At 45.2% G+C, this 22,390-nt stretch overlaps 1 protein-coding gene across 1 annotated transcript; it reads right to left on the reverse strand.

The window, feature by feature from the left end:
• Positions 1-11,066: 11,066 nt before the first annotated feature.
• LOC127187197 (putative uncharacterized protein MSANTD5) lies at positions 11,067-14,771 on the reverse strand. The gene is made up of 4 exons (XM_051143380.1): positions 14,766-14,771; positions 13,678-13,765; positions 12,712-13,020; positions 11,067-11,242 (listed from the first exon to the last, which is right to left on the reverse strand). The coding sequence occupies exons 1-4, from the start codon at positions 14,769-14,771 to the stop codon at positions 11,067-11,069; spliced, it is 579 nt and encodes a 192-aa protein (XP_050999337.1).
• Positions 14,772-22,390: the final 7,619 nt, after the last annotated feature.

Genomic DNA, 22,390 nt, shown 5'->3' on the forward strand with positions numbered 1-22,390 from the left:
CCTCTGATGTCCGCCGCACTCAACTACACCAAACTCTACTGTACACAGGAGCTCTACTGTAATACCTTCCGGAACTCTTCCAGACTCCCTTATTCTCTCACATGTTGCTCTGTGTTCTTGTGAGAATTGCTCATAGTCTATCTTTGACTCGTTGTGTCAAATCTTTCTCTGATCTGTCACTTTCACTGTCCCTCAATCGACCTCAGTGTTTGGAATCAAAGGTGTGTACTGAATTCAAGACAGATGGATCAAAGATGTGTATTAAACACATATCTGTGTTCCAGGAGATTGACACTGATCTAGGTCTTTTGTCATGATCCTCTTCTAGAGCACTCTTTTTGCTGGGCCTATATTCCTCTCTAAGGGCCTGCAGGTGGCACATGCCTGTAATCCCAGTACTCAGGGAGGCAGAGGCAGGTAGACCTTGTGAGTCCAACACCAACCTGGTCTACAAAAAGAATCCAGGACAGTCAAGGCTACACAGAGAAACCATGTCAGAAAAACAACAACAAAATTCCTCTACAAGGCTAGCCTCGAACTCAGAGGTCCTGTGTTGGGCAGAAAGGTCTGTAACACCATGCCATGACGTATTTTTCTTTAATTCCTAAGGTACGCTCATATGTTTATTTTCCATGTCTATTCATGAACCACAGCACACATGTAGAGATCAGAACACAAGATCAAGGAATAGAGTCTCCCCTTCTGCTATGTGGGTCCTAGTGATTGAAGTCAGGTCATCAGCTTTATTGGCAGCACATTTACTCACAAGCTATCCTGACCCTTCTATAGTTAAGTATCCCAATGTGGACAGAGCATGGTGGACACATGCCAGTAACCACCGAATTAGGGTGGCTGAAGCAGGCATATCAAATTAAGTATGTGACCAGTAATCAAAAAAGTATTGAACATCTCCAGCCATTAGGAAAATACAAATAAAGACAAGAAAGGGATGGACACATGGCTTAACAGTGTTTAACAATACCTACCAACCTTGTAGAGGCCCAGAGTTCAGTTCACAGCCCTGATAGTGCGTGACCCCTACTGCCTGCCTTTTTCAGCCTCCAAATGCACTGTACTCTCACACACATTTTGCACAGACATTCATGTTAACATAGTTGAAAATAATCAAATTCGGGGGCCCCCAAGAGAAGCAAACACCCTACCAAGTGAGCTACTTGCTGCTCTTGCAGAGGAGCCCAGTTTGCTTCCCAGCACCTACAAGTGCCTCAGAACCATCCATGACTCTGTGCGCATTGGATCTGATGCCCTTTCTGACCTCCTTGGACACATCACATATGTGGTGCACAGACAGAGATGCAGGCAAACACTCCTATGCAAAAATGTAATGATACTGTTCATTGCCCACTTGATTACATATAGAATCAACTAAAACCCAAGCAATGGGGCACACCTGTGAGGGTTTTATTTTTTGCTCAATTACTAGAGATACAAGGCCCATTCTAATTCTCTCTCCTTGAAAACCCAACTTGCCCAGCTTGTGGTGGTGGTAGACACCTTTAATCCCCTCCTTCTGGAGCCAGAGGCAGACAGATATGGTGAGTTCTGTGTAACTACTCACTGTAGTTCTGGCCGACATGGAACTCGTACAAATTCTCCTAGCTCTGCCTTCCAGGCACTGTAATTAAATATATGTGCCACCACACCCAGCTGATAATCTAAAAAAAGAAAGAAGGAAGGGAGGGAGGGAGGGAGGGTGAAGGTAGGAAAGAAGGGAGGCAGGGATACAAGGTAGGGAGGAAGAAAACACGCTGGTGAGGGTCGGCGGGAAAGTTACTCATACAGCATCAGTGAACATGGAAAATTGTGCGACGACTACAGACACCAGTCTGGATATTCCTCAGAATGTAAAATTACAATTACCACCCCTCAGCATATATCTAGAAGCATTGAAATCAGAAGGCCAGACAGTTACCTGAGCACCCATGTTGACTGTGGCCTTATTCACAGCAGCCAAGAGGTGGAATCAGCCTAGATGTCCATCAGTGAGCCAGACTCACTAACCTCAGATTCCTCTCCTCTGAGAGAGGTAAACTAACAACAATAATAACATTTCAGGGCATTGTGGCCCATACTGTTAATCCCAGAACTCAGTAAGCAGAGGCAGTGAATCTATCAGAGTTTGAGGCCAGCCTGGTCTGCAGAGCAAGTACCAGGACACTCAGGGCTACATAGAGGCTGTCTTCCCCACATCAAAAAAAGAGAAAGAAAGAAAGAAAGAAAAAGAAAAACCACCAATAGATAGAGGTGGAAGGTGTCTTAGATATTTTAGTTAAGGAGAAAAAATGATCCAATGTGTATAAAAAACATCAAACACATTATTTTATACAATTAATATATTCCAATAGCTATTAAAATTTTTTTTATTGTGATGCAGGAGAGGGAAGGTGTGTTTGCTTGTTTGGATAGAGTTTCTTTGTGTAGCCTTGCCTGTCCTGGACCTAGCTCTGTAGAGTAGGCAGGCTTTCAACTCAGGCATTTGCATCCCTTGCCTTGGGAGTGCTTTAAGAGCCCTTGCTGCTCTTACAGTGGACCCCAATTCTTCTCCCAGCACCCACATGCACCAGTTCACAACCTTAGCTCTAAGAGCACCAGTATAGCTCTCATCCTGTTCTTGCAAAGAAGTTCAGTGTGGGTCCCAGCACCCAAGACTTCTGACTCAAGGATCCCTCACCCTCATCTGGTCTCCAGGAATATATGAAATTTAGCAAAACAGACATATACCGGAATTTAGTTAAAATGATGGAAAGACGGCTGCAGCATTTGCTCAGCAATGCGATCCTTACACAGTAGGCAAAAGGAACAGAAAATGACAACACAGTACCACAAGTTTTGGAGAATGGGGAGAAAGAAATCTGTGGCCACATGGGATCTCACTGTGGAACCCCAAGAGAATTTGGACCTTTCTCATCTTGGACCAGTCGCAGTTGTTGCACCCAAGCCTGGCTCCTGCCCTGTACTCACCTGACATCATGCCTCTCTGTGGTTTATTACTGGATCAGTCTTGTGCTTCGGAACCCCAAGACTTGCAATTTAAGCAAAATTATATCTCAATCATTAGGCCCCTGCCTAAAATCTCCCTAATCTAGGAGGAATAATCCTTTCAGTGCACACTGTACAAAAAAAAATCTGTTTCTTTACCTAGGGCCCTGAGGTGGGAAGAAAACTCCTAACCAGAAAGCAGGAGGCGTGGTGGTGCAGGTGTTTAACCCCAGCACTCAAGGAGGCAGAGGCACCTGGGTCATTGTGAGTTGAGGGCCAGCCTGGTCTACAAATTGAATTCCAGGACAGCCAAGGCTACAAACTGAGACCATGCCTCAGGGGGAAAAAAAAGAAAAAATGAATTTAAGAGGCTCATGACATGGTGAAGCCAGAAAAACCACTCTAAGCCAAAAAAAAAAAAATCTGTTTTTCAAGATGAAGCCAATACCTAGGACTTCAGGTGTTACTTCATACAGTGAAAGTGGGAGCCACTAAAATACAACTCACCTGAGCTCCGACAAGAGTTAAAACAAACTTACAAAATGAGGCATAGTGGTGTCAGCCTGTAATCCCTATATCGTGCAGGTGGAGGTAGAAGAACTAGTTTCAGGCCAGCTTCACCAACACTGAATGCTTGAAGCCAGCCTGTTACATGCTACCCTGTTTCTAAATTAACCCTGACAGCCAGGCACTGCAGGGCTCATTTCTTGTTTTGTTTGTTTTTGTTTTTTTGAGACAGGGTTTCTCTGTGTAGCGCTGACTGTCCTGGACTCACTTTGTAGACCAGGCTGGCCTCGAACTCACTTCTAATCCCAGCACTTGAGAAGCAGATGCAGAGGAATCTCTGTGTATTCCAAGTAGGATTGGTCTACGTATAGATTTCCAGGACAGACAGTGGTATATGAGACTCTATTAAAAAAACCACAAACAAACAAACATACATACATACATACATACATATGTACACACACAGAGACACATATGTATTTATCCGCTTATCAAGTAGATGGACAGGTGCCCAGATAATTTATGTTTCCAGAAATGAAATCTGGTTTCACACAGTCCTGTCTCTCATGAACTCAGCCACAGGCAGCAGGAAGATGCAGGGGACTGCCTCTGCAGCCTTGAACACAGCCATGTGAGGACCCTTTGGTACAAATTTTGGCCATAGCAACTAATATCCCAAAGACAGAAATGATGGTGGAATTCAGAATGCTTCCCCCACAGCCTGTGGACACAGGGCAGCTGTTACTGAGGTGGGGAGGCAATCTAGTGAGCACAGCCACAGGGGCTCCAAGACAACTTTTTACTTGGGAAAACTGAGGCCCATGATAACTCACCTCAGGCTAAAGCTACAACAGCTCCCACCAGCTGCTATTTTCTATATGTATCTGAGTCTCTGTCATGTCCTGTTTTCTGGTGCCCATGGAGGGCATAGGATACCCTGGGATTGAATTTACAAGCAACCGTGAGCCACCATGTGGATGCTGGGATCCAAATCAGGGTCTTCTTACAGAGCTGTAGGCTCTACACATGTCACCCAAAACAACATGTTTTGTTTGTTTGATTGGGCTTTTTTTTTAAGCAGAGGGTCTCTCTGTGTAATTCTGGATGTCCTAGAATAGGCTCTGTAGACCAGGCTGGCCTCAAACTCACAGAGGTCTCCCTGACTCTTCCTCTTGAGTGCTGGCATTAAAGGCTTCCACCACCATCACCTGACAAGCGTTAGGCTTCCTGAAACAGGGTCTCACTACACAGTCCTCCAAATGGCACTTGCAAATCGCCAGTCCTTGTCCTGAGCCTGAAGTCACTGTGACTTTGAGGAACAGCAGAGCCTTGAAAGTAGGTCCTAGGGGCTGGAGAGATGGCTCAGCGGTTAAGAGCACTGACTGCTCTCCCAAGGTCCTGAATTCAATTCCCAGCAACCACATGGTGGCTCACAACCATCCACAATGAGATCTGGTGCCCTCTTCTGGCATGCAAGTGTACATGCAGGCAGAACACTGTATACATAATAAATAAATAAATATTAAAAAAAGAAAGAAAGCAGATCCCAAACAACCCCAGAACTAAAGAAAGAGAGGCCATCTCCTGAGAAACTGCTTTTCCCCTCAAGCAAATACACCTTGTTAAATCGATGGCTGATACACACCTAAGTGTACACACACACACACACACCCTTAGAACAACAATGTTGAGACCCAAAGGATGAGTTTCCACTCTTACACTCAGCCTGCCCAGTGTTTCTGTGTCAAATCTCACCATGTTTCACCTCTATGTAGTTTCTAGAGACAGTGGTAGAGCCTAGTATGCTGTTGTGCTGGGACTCCCAGAAATGTTTTGTTCCCCCAAACTACAGTAGGATAAGCTAGGTTATGAATCCCCCACATTTTATACAGGTGTTCCTAACTAAGTAGCAATTTTTTCTGTACTCATTCTTTTTGGTCTGTGTGTCAGTTTTCTGCATAGCTTCCTGCTCATCTTGTTTTCTTTCCATCAGTATTTTCATGTGTTTGCATGGGATGATTTAACCTGTTTCCATCCAGAGCAGTCATTACCTGGAAAGACATCCCAGTCCCTGGCTTCTGGAACTGCATTTCCTGTCCAGCTAACTCCCTGATGCAGGGGAGTTAGAAACACAACCACCAAGCTCAGATGAAGGAGTAAGGCCATCCCTCCTGAGAAAAACGGAAATCTATGGGTTTCAGCCACTTCTCCGCATGAGCTGCTAGTGCTTGCATATCCATATAGACATCTCTTATTGCATGCTCTATGGAGACTCACATGGACCTATTTCCCCTTTTTGAACAGGGATGTTTAGTGTGTGACACCTCTGGTAGCAGCTGTTAATGAGAGGATATTCAAAAACCAACTCCTTGCAGGAATATCAGCTGGTGATTGGGATCATGGCTCAGGTGCAGAGGATTTGTATCTCTTTTCTCCCCTCTCTCAATCCCTTCTCCCTCTTCCAGGGAACCGTGTTTAAAGGCATTTGCCACCATGCCCTGCCAATCACTGAGTTCTGCGTGACTACTCTCTGTAGTCCTGGCTGACCTGAAACTCATGATCTATACCATCTTTGAGCATATATCCAAAAGGCTAGAAATAAGAATGCCAGAGTGAGCATGTGGGAGGCACAGGCAGACAGATCTCTGAGTTCAAGGCCAGCCTGGTCTACAAATGGAGTGCAGGACAGCCAAGTACACACAGACAAAACCTTGTCTAGAAACACCAAAAAAAAAAAAAAAAAAAGGTGGATGTATCAGATCTGAGGCCAGACTGGTCTACAAAGCAAGTACCAGGACACTCAGGACTACATAGAGACTCTGTAGTCTGAATGGAGCTGGGCGTGGTGGTGCATGCCTTTAATCCCAGCACTCAGGAGACAGATGCAGGCAGATTTATGTGAGTTGGAGGCCAGCCTGGTCTAACAAGTGAGTCCAGGACAGATTACACAGAGAAACCCTGTCTCAGGGGGAAAAAAGAGAGGGGGAAGCTCTCTCACCCAACTCAAAAAAGAGAAAGCAAGAATGAAAGAAAGAAGGAAGAGATGGAGGGAGAATGTTAGAGAGAGGTTGAGAGAGAGTGGAGACAGTGGTGGTGACACATCTTTTTTTTTCCTTTTTCTTTTTCTTTTGGTTGTTGGGAGACAGGGTTTCTCTGTGCCCTGGAGTCACTCTCTAGACCAGTTTGGCCTCATACTCAGAGATTTGCCTGCTTCTGCCTCCCAAGCGCTCAGATTAAAAGTTGTGCCACCACCACCTTGTTAAATATACTTTTTAAGGGTACATTAAATACTTTTAGGACTGTAGAGATGGCTCTGTGGCTAAGAGCCATGGCTGATCTTACAGAGGACCTCAGTTCTGTTCCCAGCTCCCACATGAACCTGTTCACAACATTTAGCTCTAAGGGCCCCAGTATAGATTGTATCCTCTCTTGGAAACAGTCCTGTGTGGCTTTCTGCACCTAAGACTTCTGACTAAGGGACCTCTCACCCTCTTCTGGTCTCTGGGAACACTCAAGATCCCACACTCACAGACACATACTGGTATTAATTAAAATATTGAGCAGAGAGAGGGCTGGAGCATGGCTCAGCCGTGAAATCCTCCTTACACAGGCGACACCATGGGCTCTAGACTCAGCCATCTGCATCCCAGGCCTGGCTCCTGCCTTTTACTCAGGGGACATCCTGTCTCTCCCTGTGGTATGTTCCTGGATGGGACAGGCGCTCTGGATCCTCAGAGACTGTGAGCTCCTCATCACAGAACGTGGCAATTTATAGTATCTCCATCATCAGGCCACAATTGCAATTAGATTTTGTTTGTTTTGTTATTGTTCGGGTTTTCTAGTTTTTTTTCTTTTTTGTTTGTTTGTTTTGTTTTGATTTGATTTTTTTGTTTTATAAGACAGGGTTTCTCCATGTAGCCTTCACTGTTCTGGACTTGCTTGGTAGGTCAGGCTGGTTTCAAACTCACAGAGCTTGTTTAACATTTTGCAGACCTTGCTGGCCTTGAACTCACAGAGATCCATTAGCCTTTACCTCCCTAGGGCTGGGATAAAGGCAGGCACTTTTTTGTTTGTTTGTTTTTGTTTTTTGAGACAGGGTCTCTCTGTGTAGACTTGGCTGTCCTGCACTCTCTTTGTAGACCAGGCTGGCCTTGAACTCACAGTGATCAACTTGTCTCTGCCTCCCCAGTGTTGGGATTAAAGGTGTGTCCCACCATGCCCTGCTCAGGCACTTCTAATTTCAGGCTGATGTGCAGTTTTATCTAAATTTCAGTAAATATGGAGATACAGCTCACTGGTTTGGAGCTTCCTTGCCACCCAGGCACCAGGCCTGCATGTGGTGCAGATATTAATGTAGGCAAAACACCCATACACAGAAAAGGAGAAAGCCTAGGGACTAGAGTGATGGCTCCATGGACAAAGCTCCGGTTGTTCTTTTAGAAGACTTAGGTTCAGTTTGCAGCAACCGTTTGGTGTCTTGAAATCATCTCTAACTGTAGTTATGTGTCACCAAGTGCACATACTCGCTGCAGGCAAAAGATGGGAAACAGCCTTAATCTTCTCTGGAATGAGACCCTGATTTGGATCCCAATCTCTACCTGGTAGTTCACAGTTGCTTGTCGATTAAATCTCAGCAGATATTATGGCCCCTGTGGACACCAGAGCACAGGCCACACAGAGACCCAGAGACACACAGAAAACAGCAGGTTATGTAGCTGTAGGAGCTTTTGTCTGAGGAGAATCATCATGGTAATCAGTTTTCCCAAGTAAAAGATCTCCTGGGGTCCTTGTGTCTGTGCCCCTAGATTTGGTCCCCATCTCAGTAACAGGTGCACCATGTCCACAGGCTGTGTGGTTTTTCTTTTTCCTTCTTCTCTCTCTTTGTGTGTGTGTGTGTGTGTGTGTGTGTGTGTGTGTGTGTGTGTGTGAGAGAGAGAGAGAGAGAGAGAGAGAGAGAGAGAGAGAGAGAGAGAGAGAGAGTCATATGTCCTTCACAGTTCTTGCTTGGAATGCACAGAGATGCCTCTGCCTCTGTCCCTTGCCCTGCCCAAGTGCTGGGACTACATGTGAGCCCTACATTGCCTGCATATCAGATTTAATTTAGAAACAAGGTAGCGTGGAGCCCCGGTTGGCCTGAAATATTCAGTTTTGGTGGGTCTGGCCTCAAACTAGGTCTTCTACTTCCACCTTCACAATATTGGGATTACAGGGACATAACACCATGGCTGGATTTGTTGGTTTGATGAACTCTTAATGGTGCTCAGGGGAGCTGTTGTGTTTTCATGATTCCTGGTTTCCATGACTCCCGATTTCTCTGTATGAAGAAACACCTGGAGTCCTAGGTTTAGATTTTATCTTGAAAAACAGACTTTCCTGGCTAAGAATGGTTTTTCTGGGTTCACCATGTTATGAGCCACCTAAATTATTTATTTTTCTTTTGTCTTTTTTTCCCCTGAGGCATGGTTTCTCTGTGTAGCCTTGGCTGTTTTGTAACTCAGTTTGCAGACCAGGCTGGCCTCAAACTCACAGCAATCCAGGTGCCTCTGCCTCCTCCAGTGCTGGGATTAAAGGCATGCACCACCATGCCTAGGGCTGTTTTGGTTTTCTTTTTCCCACTCCAGGGTCCTAGGAGATATCCCAAGTCAAAAAACCGGTTTTGTAACGTGAGCACTGGAAAGGTTTTGGGCAGTGATGAGAGAGATAAACTTCTGCTTAAATTGCCAAGTCCTGCCTCGCTGAGAGCACAGTCTTGGGGGCTGTGGAGCACAGGACTGATCCAGGAATTGGCTGCTCAGAGAGACCTGATGTCCCATGAGTGAAGAGCAAGAGCCAGGGTTGGGGTGCAGACTATTGTGGGTGTTCCAAGATGGGAGCTGTCCAAATTCTCTTGGGGTTCCAAGCTGGGTCTCATGGAGCCACAGATTTCTTTTTCCCTGTCATTCTTGACTTCTGGTAGTGTGCTTTCCTTCTCAGTTTCTTTTTCCTACTGAGGCTAGAACCAATGGTGTCACCTGTGTAAGGAGGATGTGACAGCTGAGCCATGCTCCAGCTATCTGTTCAACATTTTAATTAGCTACCAGTATGTGTCTGTGGGGGTGGATGTCAAGTGTTGCTGGAGACCAGAAGAGGGGGAGGGATTTGTGGGTCAGAAGCCATGGGTCCTGGGAACCACACCGGACTCCATTGCAAGAGCAGAATGTGATGTAAGCTGGTGCCCTTGGAGCTAAAAGCTGTGAACCAGCTCATGTAGGTGCTGGGAACAGATTGGGGTCCTCTTCTAAGAGCAGCATGGATTCTTAACTGCAGAGCTATCTGTACAGTCCCATAAAAAAAAACAATACATTTTGTGAGGTGGTGGCACATGCCTTTAATCCCAACACCCTCAATGCAAAGAATGCCAATCTCTGAGTTGGAGGCCACTCTGCTCTATGGAGCCTGTCCTGGGACAGCCAGGGCTACACAGAGAAACCCTATCCCAACAAACAAACGAACTAACATGGAAACAAACAAACACATTTTTCCTTCTGCATCACATTTTTTAAAAATTTCATATCCATTGGTGTATATAATTTTACAAAGTATCATGTTTCATGTGTTTGTACACATTGGATCATAGTCACTCCTCCATTAAGGAGCAGGGTCTTTGCACCTCCAGAGAGCTGTGTTAAGGGATTGCTTTCCCAACTCAGAGAGCAAGACCAGAGATAGAACTTCTCAATTCAAATGATTAAGCCAAGACCTCACAGGTGGGCAAAGCCACTTTAGGGCTTTAGCTGTAACCATCACTTGGACAGCTACCTTAGGTTAAAACTGGTGGCAATGGGGATGGAGAGATGGCTCATTGGTTAAGAATACTGGCTGTTCTTCAAAAGGTCCTGAGTTCAGTTCCCTGCAACCACATGATGGCTCATAGCCATCTATAATGAGATCTGGTGGCCTCTTCTGGCCTTCTGGTGTTAGGTGCAGGCAGACCGCTGTTACATAAATAAATCTTTTTAAATAATGGTGGCAATGTCCCTTGACATTCATTCAGTATCTGAAAGTTAAATATCCATGTTAGCTTCGATATTCTCTTAATTGATATTACATCACTCCAGCCCCCAGATCCATCTCAAGCTCCGACTACTTTCTATTGCATTGACTTGGAGGCTGAGACACTGACCATGAGTTCGCTAACAGGCAGGCTAGAGAATGAACCGGTGTTGAGCTGCTGTCTGTGGACACAGAGGCTACGCTTGTAGTATAGGAGACAGTGTCAGGAGTCTGGAGGAGACAGAGGGCAAAGGACAGGTGCCAGGTACCTAGGAATGACCCCCCAACCAGTAAGTACCACATCCACTTCCCACCTGTATTTATGACTCTCAACAGTAGTGACAAGATAAGGGAGGAGGAGCAGGAGGAGGAGGAAAAGGAGGAGGAGGAGGAAGAGTTCCTTCATAGACATCTTCATGGAGGACCTGGGTTGTTGTCAGGTTTGACCATGGCTGGAGGGTGGTGTCTACAGGGACAGGCAAGAAGTAGGGGTGGAACCATCATCAGATAGCGGGGTCCCAGGAATCTCATCTGGGAACCAGTGACCCCTCCGTGGACATCGTCAGTGGCGGGTTCCATTCAGGCTCTCCAGAAGGTGCTTGAATGCCTAAACTCCAAGGCTGGTACTCGGGAGGCAGGAATGCCATGGGAGGTGGAGGGTGCATCAGAAACTGAAGGTTACCAGCCCCTTCATAGGGAGGATCTGAGAGGAGAAGAAACAGAGATCATATGTAGAGGAATGTTAACTCAGAACATGGCTGATCTGGCAAGAGATCACATGCAATGATCTAGGTCTGTGTGATCTGGCTGGAATACAAACACTCTTTTAATCCCGGAGACAGAGGCAAACAGACTTGAGTTTAAGGCCAGCCTGGTATAGAGCAAATATCAGATAAAGAAAAGCTTGGGCCCAGGTGTGCTGGTGCATGTCTTTAATGCCACACAAAGGTAAAGTTTGTTTAGAAGGGAGCACCCATGTTTGAAAGGGATGTCCAATCTAGTGGAAGAAAAGGTGGTGAAGCATAAAAGCTTTGCCATTAGAGGATAAGCCCAACTCTCCTGAGAAGAGAGAGGAAAGGGAAGCTACTTATGAAGCAGGGTTTTTGTTTATAGTTTTTGTTGTTTATTTGTTTGTTTTATTTTGAGACAGGTTTTCTCTGTTAAGCCTTGGCTGTCCTGGACTCACTTTGTAGACCAGGCTGGCCTCGAACTCAGAGATTTCCTTGCTTCTGCCTCTTGAGTGCTGGGATTGAAGGCATGTGCCAACACACTCAGCATTTTCTTTTCTTTTGTTCTTCATTTCTTTATAAAGCAGGTTTTTTTTGGTAAGACTTATTAATTTATTATTTCTATACAGCATTCTGCCTGCATATGTGCCTCCTTGCACGAGGAGGGCACCAGATCCCATCATAGATGGTATTGACACACCACCTGGTTCTTGGGCATTAACCTCAGTAACTTAGGAAGAACAGGCAGTGCTCTTAACCATGTCTCCAGCCCAGGAAGCTGTTTTACTAGAACAATAATAGAGACATGGGTTGCAGAGAAAGAACTCAGGTGAAGACAGAAGGAGCCAGAAAATGTGAAAGAGCCAGAATATCAGAGCAGATTTTGTAGTTAGTTTGAGGCTAAGCAGAGCAATTCTGCGCAGAGAAGCTACCTTTACTGAGTCATCTGAGAGAAGAGATTGAGGCAGAACAGCTGATTTGAACCAGCCAGAGCTCAGAAAGAACAAGGAAGGGTGAGCTGCCTAAGCAGGAAGTGTCAGAAGCTGAAAACATTCTAGGCCTGGGTTGGATTGTTTGCAGCCTACAGGCTTCCAAGACCAGGCCTAGGACAGCAGGAGGCAGTAAGCCTCCCAGACAACAGCTGAGCCAGGAGAGTAAAAATTCCTTTTACAGTCATAAGCATGGCACCCTCCCTCTCCCTGAATCAGGCTAAGTAACCTGCTGGCCTGTTTATCATAGTCAACTATGTACTAGTCCAAATTCCATCCCCTTAGGGTGACAGTAAAAAGACCCAGAGAGAGGCCAGACTTTCTCACTATGTGCAATAGAGGCCTGTAGGAGAGGGGCTTCCCTCCACTGTGTGCTCTGCTCTGTGCTCATGAAGGAGAGGCCAGCTGATGCCACTCTCTAGAGAACCTCAACAGTCTACACAGAAGACACTCACCTGGCACTTGGCTTCTCGGGTCCCTGGGGCCCAGGATCCTGTACAGGGCCTCTGCATAAGGAGAGAACAAGGGTTCGATCCCTGGTCTCTTGTCACAGAGAGTCTTGTGCAGGTTCTGCATGGTGAGCAGCAGGTTGAAACAGCTTGTCCAGCTCTTCCTCAGGCCTCGTTGGCGGAGGTGCTGGCAAATCAGTCTGGTCTTCTTGTGGATCTTTCTGCCTGGGTGGCCGACTTCCTGCTCAACATGTTCCCACTCCTGCAGGAAGACACTGATTTCAGGATCAGTCCATCGGTCATAGGAAAGACCTGCTAGGGATAGAGGGAGGTGATGAGTTGTCTGACATCATGCAGAAGCTCACGTGATCCTTTCTTAAGGACTCTTCCTGCAAACTGAGCATCCAGAAGTGACCTCATGTAGTCACCAAGAGATTATGCCACCAGCCAAGGACTCAGCATCTCCACTGCTCTTTTTTGTTGGTGATTTTTGTTTTTGTTTTTGTATTTTTTTTAGACAGGGTTTCTCTGTGTAGGCTTGGCTGTCCTGGACTCACTTTGTAGACCAAGCTGGCCTCAAACTCACAAGGATCCCCTTGCCTCTGCCTCCCAAGACCTGGGATTACAGGTGTGTGCCATCAGGCCTGGTCATCCTGCTCTTAGCATGCACCGGGACACAGTAAGTGTCTTCAATTTTAAAAATACATCTCAGGATGCAAAGAGATCTCACAGGACAAGTGCTACCTGGGAATGCTGTGCCTACACAGACTCATGACCACCTCTGACCCAGGGAGGCTCTCACAGTTTCTGAAACTTTGGGTCTTCTGTGATGGCAGAGACCTGGCACCACAGAGTGCCAGTCTACCCTTGTCACAGCTGTCAGCACTTGAGGTCTTGCATATACTCACAAGCCACAGAATAAAGAAATACATAAGAAGAGTTTGGTTTGAGCACAGACTTGACTCTGCATACCTGAGGCCCTTTGGTCTTCCTGCCTCTGCCTCTGGGGCACATTGGCTCCTTGGGTGTTTCTGGGTCTTCGGACTTGCTGTGCTTCTCTCTGTGCCAAAATGGATACATAAAATATTAAAACAGTTCTCATGCAATGGGAATCTCTGTCTCTGTGCTGTGTTGGACTCAGGAGCCTGCGTTTTGCATCCGGGTGCTGGCTCATTGTCACCTAATGGGAAAGCTTGGTCCTCAAGTGTAACCGGGGAGAACTCCACTGAATAGTGTAGGTGCCCTTGATGGAGTGAAAGATAAGAAACAGAAGCACCTTTTCCTTCAGAAGACCTCAGCCTCTCTCTCCAGCTCACTTTTTCCCCAATCTCCTTAGTGTTCTCCATGGGCTAAAAATACAACTTCAAATCTCATAATAATAAACTCCAATTATTCAAGCATACTAGGCGATCAGACAAACTTTCTGAAACAGTATTTCTTCAGCCCATATGACATAACAGGGATGTTTGGTGTGTGGCAATGATCCCAGCTCTTTTCTGAGAGGTGTAAGGAGGCTCACACATTCAGAGTCCTTCTTGGCTACATAGTGGGTTTTGGGCTAGCCATGGATCAATAAGATGCTGCCTCAAGTGGGGTTTGATGGCCCATGCCTTTAATCCTTGCACTTGGGAGGCAGGGGCAGGTAGATCTTCATGAGTTTGAGGCTAACCTGGTTTACAAACTGAGCCCAGGACAGCCAGGGTTAAATGTCTCAAAAACCAAACCAAACCAAATCAAAAAAAGATGCTGCCTCAACTAACTAAATACAAAAAACCCAAGAACAAGTTTAGTGTTGCCTCTTGTGCCTTTGCAACTTGCAGATGTGTTCCCATTCAAGGCATTTAATGATGTTTTGCCATATACATTCCCTTGGGGGGACAATGAACACAGTACCAATACATTTCAGGAGGCTTCCTATGAGCACCCGATGACCTCACATCCAAGTGGAGTGGAGAAGCACAGCAGAGACACACTCTGAGGCTGTAAGCATTCTGAGATGAGTTGAAGACAAATAGCACAGCCATCCTCCAGAAAACACAAGAGCGGACCCCCCAACTCACCTGCATTTTTGGCTCTTGAGCTTCCTTTGCTCCACTGAGTTGGGAACTAGGATGCGCTGTGTCTTGATGGGCGCACCAGAGTGTGGAGTGTGGACAGAGAGCTGTGATCACTTCTCCAAGTCTGAGAACTCTGTGGAGAAGCGGTCCTTTATAAATCTCTGGGATGTGAGTGGAGTAGGCCCAAGCTACAGGATGTTAGGGTGGGTCAGTAGAAGGTAAGTGAGCTCTTAATCCCATCTCAGGAGGCTGAGGCAGGTGCCAGGTTTCTGGACCTCTTGGGCCTGACACGGAGTCTCAATTGAAATACTCAAAGAATCTAAGTGAAACTGAGGTCAGCTAATTCAAGTTTCTTTCTTTCTTTCTTCCATCCTTCCTTCCTTTCTTTCTTTTTTAAGATTTATTTATTTATTATGCATACAATGCTTTGCCTGCATGTACACCTGTAGGCCAGAAGAGGGCACCAGATCTCAGTATAGATGGTTGTGAGCCACCATGTGGTTTCTGGGAATTGAACTCAGGACCTCTGGAAGAGCAGATGGTGCTCTAAACCTCTGAGCCATCTCTCCAGCCTTATGTCTTTTTTTTTTTTGAAACATGGTTTTTTTTATATAATCCTGGTTATCCTGGAACTCCCTAAAATTTAGACCAAGCTTTCCAGGACATCACAGTGATGAGCCTGCCCCTAGCTCCCTAATTCCAGTGCTGGGATTAAAGGTGTGGTCCTCTATAAGACTATCAAGGATGGCTGATCAGGAACCAGGGGACCTGCACAAACTACTGCAGCAACCAAGGACAATGTATGCAGTAAACCAAGACCTTCTATTCAGATGGAGCTAATGGGCAGCACATCCTCCACAGTTGGGTGGAGAGCCAGCACTGACTTGTATGGACTCTAGAGCCCCTTATTTGGTCTCTTCCCCTTGTGGGGGAGGCCTGGTGGCACTCAGAGGTAGGGAAAGCAGATAAGACCTGAAAGGCTGTGATCATATGTTGGAAGGATGGTCCTCTTCTGTCACAGGTCTAGGAGAGATGAATAGGGAAAGGAAGGGAAAAGGGAAGATATTTGTGGGGGGATTACAATTGAGATGTAATCTGAATAAATTATTTAAATTTAAAAAATTTGTGGCACACACCTTTAATCCCAGCACACAGGAGGCAGAGGCAGGCAGATCTCTGTGAGTTCAAGGCCAGCCTGGTCTACACTTGGGTGTCCACGGACCACCAAGGCTAACAGAGAGACCTTGTCTCAAAACAACAAACAAACAAAAAAATCTTTTTAAGTGGTTGTTGGTACACCTATGAAATATCAAAATTGAATAATGGAATCAGATAAAATAGCATATGGGAATGAAGCTTGTGTACCCTCCACTATCAGGTGTAAATCAATAAACAATTTAATTCTCTTGAAAAATAAAATGGCCGCGAGCAGTGGTGGCACATGCCTCTATCCCAGCACTTCGGAGGCAGAGGCAGGTGGATGACAAGACTAGGACAGCCCATGCTAGACAGAGAAATCCTGTCTTGAAAAAACAAACACAAACACAAACACAACAAAACAAAAACCAAAGAGAATCTGGGAAAGAAGAACACAGTGAGGGGATTTCCCTGCGTTCTTCAGTGCAAGCTTGTCCTTGACCTGCAGCTCTGGGAACTCTATGGTTCTTCTCTAATGGCTGCCTTGAATAAAATGCTACTGACCCTGAGGGGGAAAGGTGTGCTCCTCCAAAGCTAATCAGTTTAAACCAGGTGTGATGGCAAAGGCCTGTAATCCCAGCACTCTGGAGACAGAGGCAGGAGGATCACTGTGCATTCAAGGCCAGCCTGGTCTACAAAGCCAGTACAGGACAGCCATGGCTACACAGAGAAACACTGTCTCAGGGGGGAAAAAAAGTTTAAACATTTGCTAAATGTCTTCACTTTGTTTAAAGTTTCATTGAAAAACTTAGAAAGAGGAATTTTTTAAAGCTGTTACATTGCAAGTATGAAACATCTCAAAAACTGTAGTTAGGCCATAATAATTGGGAAAGTGGAGCCTGGGAAGTTCTTCTCCAAGAGGCACAAAGAGAAAAGGGAAGCAGAGGAGGATACAGGAGAACAGGAGAGCATGGCCTGTGGGAGAGGCAGGAGTGGTGGGGCAGTGGGGACAGCTATGGTGAAGGCCACAATGGATATGTGATCTCTGGCCCAGGCCTCAAACCCTACTGTCTCTCCTGTTTTCTGAGCACTGCTACAGCCTGAACCCCTGTGTCCTGCACATTTCTCTGTCCCTCAGAAGCACCCAGCTGCGAGAGCACAATGGTTTGTTGTTGTTTGGTTTGGTTTGGTTTTTCCGGACATGGTTTCTCTGTGACCCACCTGTCTTTGCCTCCTGAGACCCGGGATTAAAGACCTGTGCCACCACCGCCTGCCTGTTTTCTTAGTTTTTTAAAGTTTTTCAAGACAGGGCTTCACTCTGTAACAGTCCTGACTATGCTGGACTCACTCTGTAGACCAGTCTGGACTCCAATTCACAGCGATTTGCCTCTATGTTGCTAGGATTAAAGGTTTGCCCTACCTTGCCTGGCTGAATTTTTTGTTTGTTTGTTTTTTAGTTTTTTCAAGACAGGATTTCTTTATGTAGCCCTGGCTGTCCTGAGACTCTCTCTGCAGACCAGCCTAGCCTTGAATTTATAGCGATCCTTCTGCCTTTGCCTTTCAGTGCTGTGATTAATGGCAGTGCTTCCACAAATGCAGCACAGGAGACTGAGGTGCAACAGGGACCACTACTGACAATAAGGAGACAGGCCACTAATCTCAAGGGTATGGAAACTTTGTCACTGGGTTTTCTTGGTTTCGGTCTGTTTTGACAGTGTCTCATGTATCTGCAGCTATCCTGAAACCCGCTTTGAAAACAAGGATGGGCATGAACATCTGTCTTTCTCCCTAGATCGCCTGTAATCCCAGCACTCAGGAGGTAGAGGCAGGAGGATCACTGTGAGTTCGAGACCAGGCTAGTCTACAAAGTGAGTCTAGGACAGGCAAGGCTATACAGAGGAACCCTGTTTTGGGGGGAAAAATCCAACCAACCAACCAACCAACCAGACAAAAACAACCCAACAACAACAACAAAAACCCCAGAAGCACAGCATGGCCTTCAACTCCTGATGTGCCCTCAGGAGTCTGGGATGTCTGTCCATCTACAGGGCTAGTAGCTGTACAAAGCCCCATGCTAAGGAGTTAGAATATTGTACCCCACCTACAAAAAAAGAATATGGCCCCATACCAGCACAGCCTTCCTACCTTAAACAATGTGCCATGAGAACCTAGTCTTTTCTGATATTGAACTCCAGGGCTCCATAGCAAGCCTTAATTACTCTTTTGATAACTTCATAGAACTATGCCTGCTGTATTATTCAGAGTCCTCTAGAGTAGCAGAGTTTATAGGATTTCACAGGGGAGTTTAAAGGGGATTCATTAGAATGACTTACCGAATGTGGTTCAGCTAATCCAAAACTGGCTGCCCAGGAATGGGAGTGTTTTTTACTGCCAAAGGCTGGATCTTTCAGCTGTCCTCAGTAGACACTAGATTCCTGAAAAGGTTGGCTCCAATGCCAGTGAAGGAATGGACTGGCTATGGAGGCAACAGGAAATGAGCAAATGCTGCCTTCTTCCCCATCCTTATATTGGCTTCCAGCAGATTTGATTAAAGGTGTGTCTTTCTACCTCAAAGATCTGGATTAGGCCAGGTGGGTAGCACAGGCCTTTAGTCCCACACTCAGGACACAGAGGCAGAGGGATCTCTGTAAGTTGGGGCCAGCCTGGTCTACAGAGTGAGCTCCAGGACAGCAAGGGCTACACAGAGAAATGCTGTGTCAAAAAAAAAAAAAACCAAAAAACAAAAATGAAAACAAACAAACACACAAACATATCTGGATTAGATGTGCATCTTGCTAGTTCAAAGGAAGCAGAGATCCCTCCCAGGTGTACCTTTCAGTTTTGGGCTTTGGTTCATTTTATTTATTTATTTTAATTTTATTTTTGTTTCTTCAAGACATGGTTTCTATGTGTAGCCCTGGCTGTCCTGGATTTGTTTGTAAACCAAGATTGCCTCCAACTCAAAGAGTTCCACCTGTCTCTGCCTTCCAAGTGCTGGGATTAAAAGTGTGCACGACCACAGCCAGATTACAAACAATTTTTAAGTCTATTACTTTGTAAGTTAGGATCATGTCTAAAACTGTAGCTAATCAGTACTAACTGGGAAAGAGGGGTCTGGCAACTTCTTCACCAAGAGACACAAAGAGAAAAAGGAAGCCGGGGAGGGGACAGGGGAACACAGGAGAGCATGGCCTGTGGGGAAGGCAGGGGTGGGAGAGGCCATACTTGCTGTGGGAACTCTGGGCCAGACCATAATCCTACTGTCTTCCTTTGGTCTCAGCACTGCTAAAGCCTGAGCGCCTCTCTCCTGGATGCTTCTCTGTCCCACAGAAGCACAGTTGCTTGCTCTGATTGTGGAGGTCAGACTATGGATCTGACTCCTTTTGGTGTTGAACAGCCCTTTCCCAGGGTCCCTGACACCATCTGGAAACACAGACGTTTACCTTATAATTCACACAAGTACCAACTATATAGTTAGGAAGTAGCAAAAAGACATGATAGCTGTGAGTTCGAGGCCAGCCTGGTCTACAAAGTGAGTCTAGGAGAGCCAAGGCTACAAAGAGAAACCCTGTCTTAAAAAAACAAAAAATAAAAATTAAAATAAATTATACTTATTTATTTGGTGCGCATATCTATGTACGTGTGAGTGTATGTGTCTGCTGTGCGGACCCAGGGGATGGAACGAAGGCTGCCAGGCTTAGTGAGATGCATTGAACCTGCTGCTCCATCTCCTGAGCCTCCACACACTCACGCCCACCCACCATTCAGTACAGCTAAATTGTGAAATCGGCCCATGTGCCCTTTAGTGCATTAATGAATAAAGAAAAGGTATCATATACGTATAATGGTGCATTATTCAGCTATTAAAACAGTTATATAACTTGTATAAATGGATGGGATAGAGATAATTTTTACATAATAAGCCACATTCAGATAGGCAAATACTTTATGTTATTGTGAATTCTTTTTAAAAAGAAAAGAAAGGTGAATTGTTTTTTGTTTCTTTGGTTTGTTTTTTGTTCTTTGTTTTGTCAAGACAAAATTTTTCTGTGTAGCCTTAGTGGTGTTAGACTCACTTTGTAAACCAGGCTGGCCTTAAACTCACATCAATGGACATTCCTCCACCTCCTGAGTTCTAGGATTAAAGACCTGTGTTACCACACCCAGCTGTTGATTGGTTTTGTTTTGTTTGTTTGGTTGGTTGTTTTTGGTTTTTGAAGACAGGGTTTCTCTGTGTAGCCTTAGTTGTTCTAGACTCACTTTGTAGACCAGGCTGGGCTCGAACACACAGCCACCTGCCTGCCTCTGACTTCATCCCAGCATTGGGAGACATATGCAGACAGATTGCTGTGAATTTGAAGCCAGTCTGGTGTAAAAAGTGAGTCCAGGACAGCCAAAGCTACATAGAGAAACCATGTCTCACAACAAACAAACAAACAAACAAACAAAAATCCCAGAACTCACTGCAGAACTCAACTAGTCCTTTAAGGAGGAAATTGTAATGAGAATTCTGGAATTTTGGTTTCTTTAAAAAACACAGATGTCTAAGAGTGTGTTTTTGTTTTAATCCTAGGTATGGGGATATGGGGCTGCTTTGGGCTGTCCACAGTACCTGACTGAATTGCCTCGTGCTCTAGCAGAGGCATGCTTTTCCCAGGTGCAGATATTTTCTGTGATTGCGTGATATTTCCAATTCTGGAAACTTGTCAGAGGGTACAGAAATGTGAGAGCCCTAAGAGGCAGGGGCAGTGGTTGTTGGTCATTTATGGAGGTTGGTTGTAGTTTGCTATAGCCACAGTCAATGAAGAAACAAAAGGAAAGAAATTAGATTCAGGCATTTTCCTAATTGCTCTCTTTTCTCTATCCTAGTTTCTCTCCTACCTAGTGATAGAGAAACACACAAGAAGTAAAAGGGAGGGATAAGACTCGTGCCATGAGAGACTTTTTCTGGAACTCCCAATGAAAGACAGAGTCCGAGATCGATATAAAGGCAAGAGGCTGTTCTTGATCCAACGCGACGAGGTCTACCCGCTTTTGAGAAGGAGGAGACCCTGAGCAGCAGAAGCAGTGGGTTTTTATACCCTTAACAGTAGCTGACTTCAGCAACAGTGATTAGTACAAACCTGATTGGCTGACAGAGTGAGCTTTAATCTGATTGGCTGGGTAACCAGGGATAAGCAAGTAGTCCAGGCCCAGACCACAGGAGGGAAGTTTTCATTTGTTCTGGTCACTGTGACCTGAAGCTCTGATTGGTTAGCCCCGGGTACAAGCTCCTAGGAATAGTTGCTAGCTGTGTATTTGTGGCTCTCCACGGAAACTCCAGGGGGAAGCAGGGGTCAGGTGCTCAGGCCATGCACACAAAATGGTGTTGATTTGGTCTCTACAGGGGGACAATCAATTTGAGGGGTTTGTGAGAGATGTCATGAAAGGAGAGATTTCTTCTGGGACATTAGCTGAGGAGGAAAGTCAACAGAGTGCTTTCTCTGTCTCTCTGAGCTAACAGGCTTCTGAGTCTTTATTGGCAAAATCAAACTATTGAGATATTGTTAAAAACAAAATTGTTGCCCAAAATGGGAAAAGCACATGGACAGAAATCATGCCAGCTCTGGACAAACTGAGAAGCCATCAGGTTTTGTAAATCACTTGAGATGTCCTCAAGGAGAAAGTTAAGAATTATTAAACTGTAAAATCTAGGCAGGTGTGATGGCACACACCTTTAATCCCTGCATTTGGGTGGCAGAGACCAGTGGATCTCTGTGAGTTTGAGGCTAGCCTAGTCTACAAAGGGAGTACACCAAAAAACCCAATCTCCAAAAACAAAACAAAACAAAGAACAAAAATAAAACAAGACAAAAACAAACAAACAAAAACAAGGAATAAACGTTCTCATATTAATAATGGGACATATCATAATACAGGGAGTTTGGACCCTGTATAGTTCTACTTTAGATGAAAGTAGATCCAGAAAATTGAAAAGATAAATTACTTAATTGAGATTGGCATGAGGGCTGGCAAGAGGACTCAGCCATTAAAGACTAGGTTCATAAGCAAAAATGTAAGAGATTGGCATGATACTAATAGAATTACTATTAGTCTGGTGATTCATATTTTAACCTTAGTAGCTATGGTGAGTTTAAAAAAATATTTATTTATTATATATAGAGTGTTCTACCTGCATGTAATGCCTTCAGGCAAGACAAGGGAACTAGATCTCACTATAAATGGTTGTGAGCTACCATGTGGTTTTAGAGATTCGAACTCTGGACCTTTGGAGGAACAGTCAGTGCTCTTAATCTCTGATGCAAATCTCCAGCTTCCCATAGTGGGATTTTGTGCCAAATATGAAAAGTGGTTTTCTAGTTGTGGCAAATATGAAAAGTAGATTGATACGATACAAACCTTAGAAGGACTTATAAATGAAAATTTAGAAAAATACTCAGACACAGAGAGAGAGAATTTAGAAAAAAACCTATTGTTTCACTGCATAATAA

This window comes from Acomys russatus, chromosome 3 (genome assembly GCF_903995435.1).
Source record: "Acomys russatus chromosome 3, mAcoRus1.1, whole genome shotgun sequence".
NCBI lineage: Eukaryota > Metazoa > Chordata > Mammalia > Rodentia > Muridae > Acomys > Acomys russatus.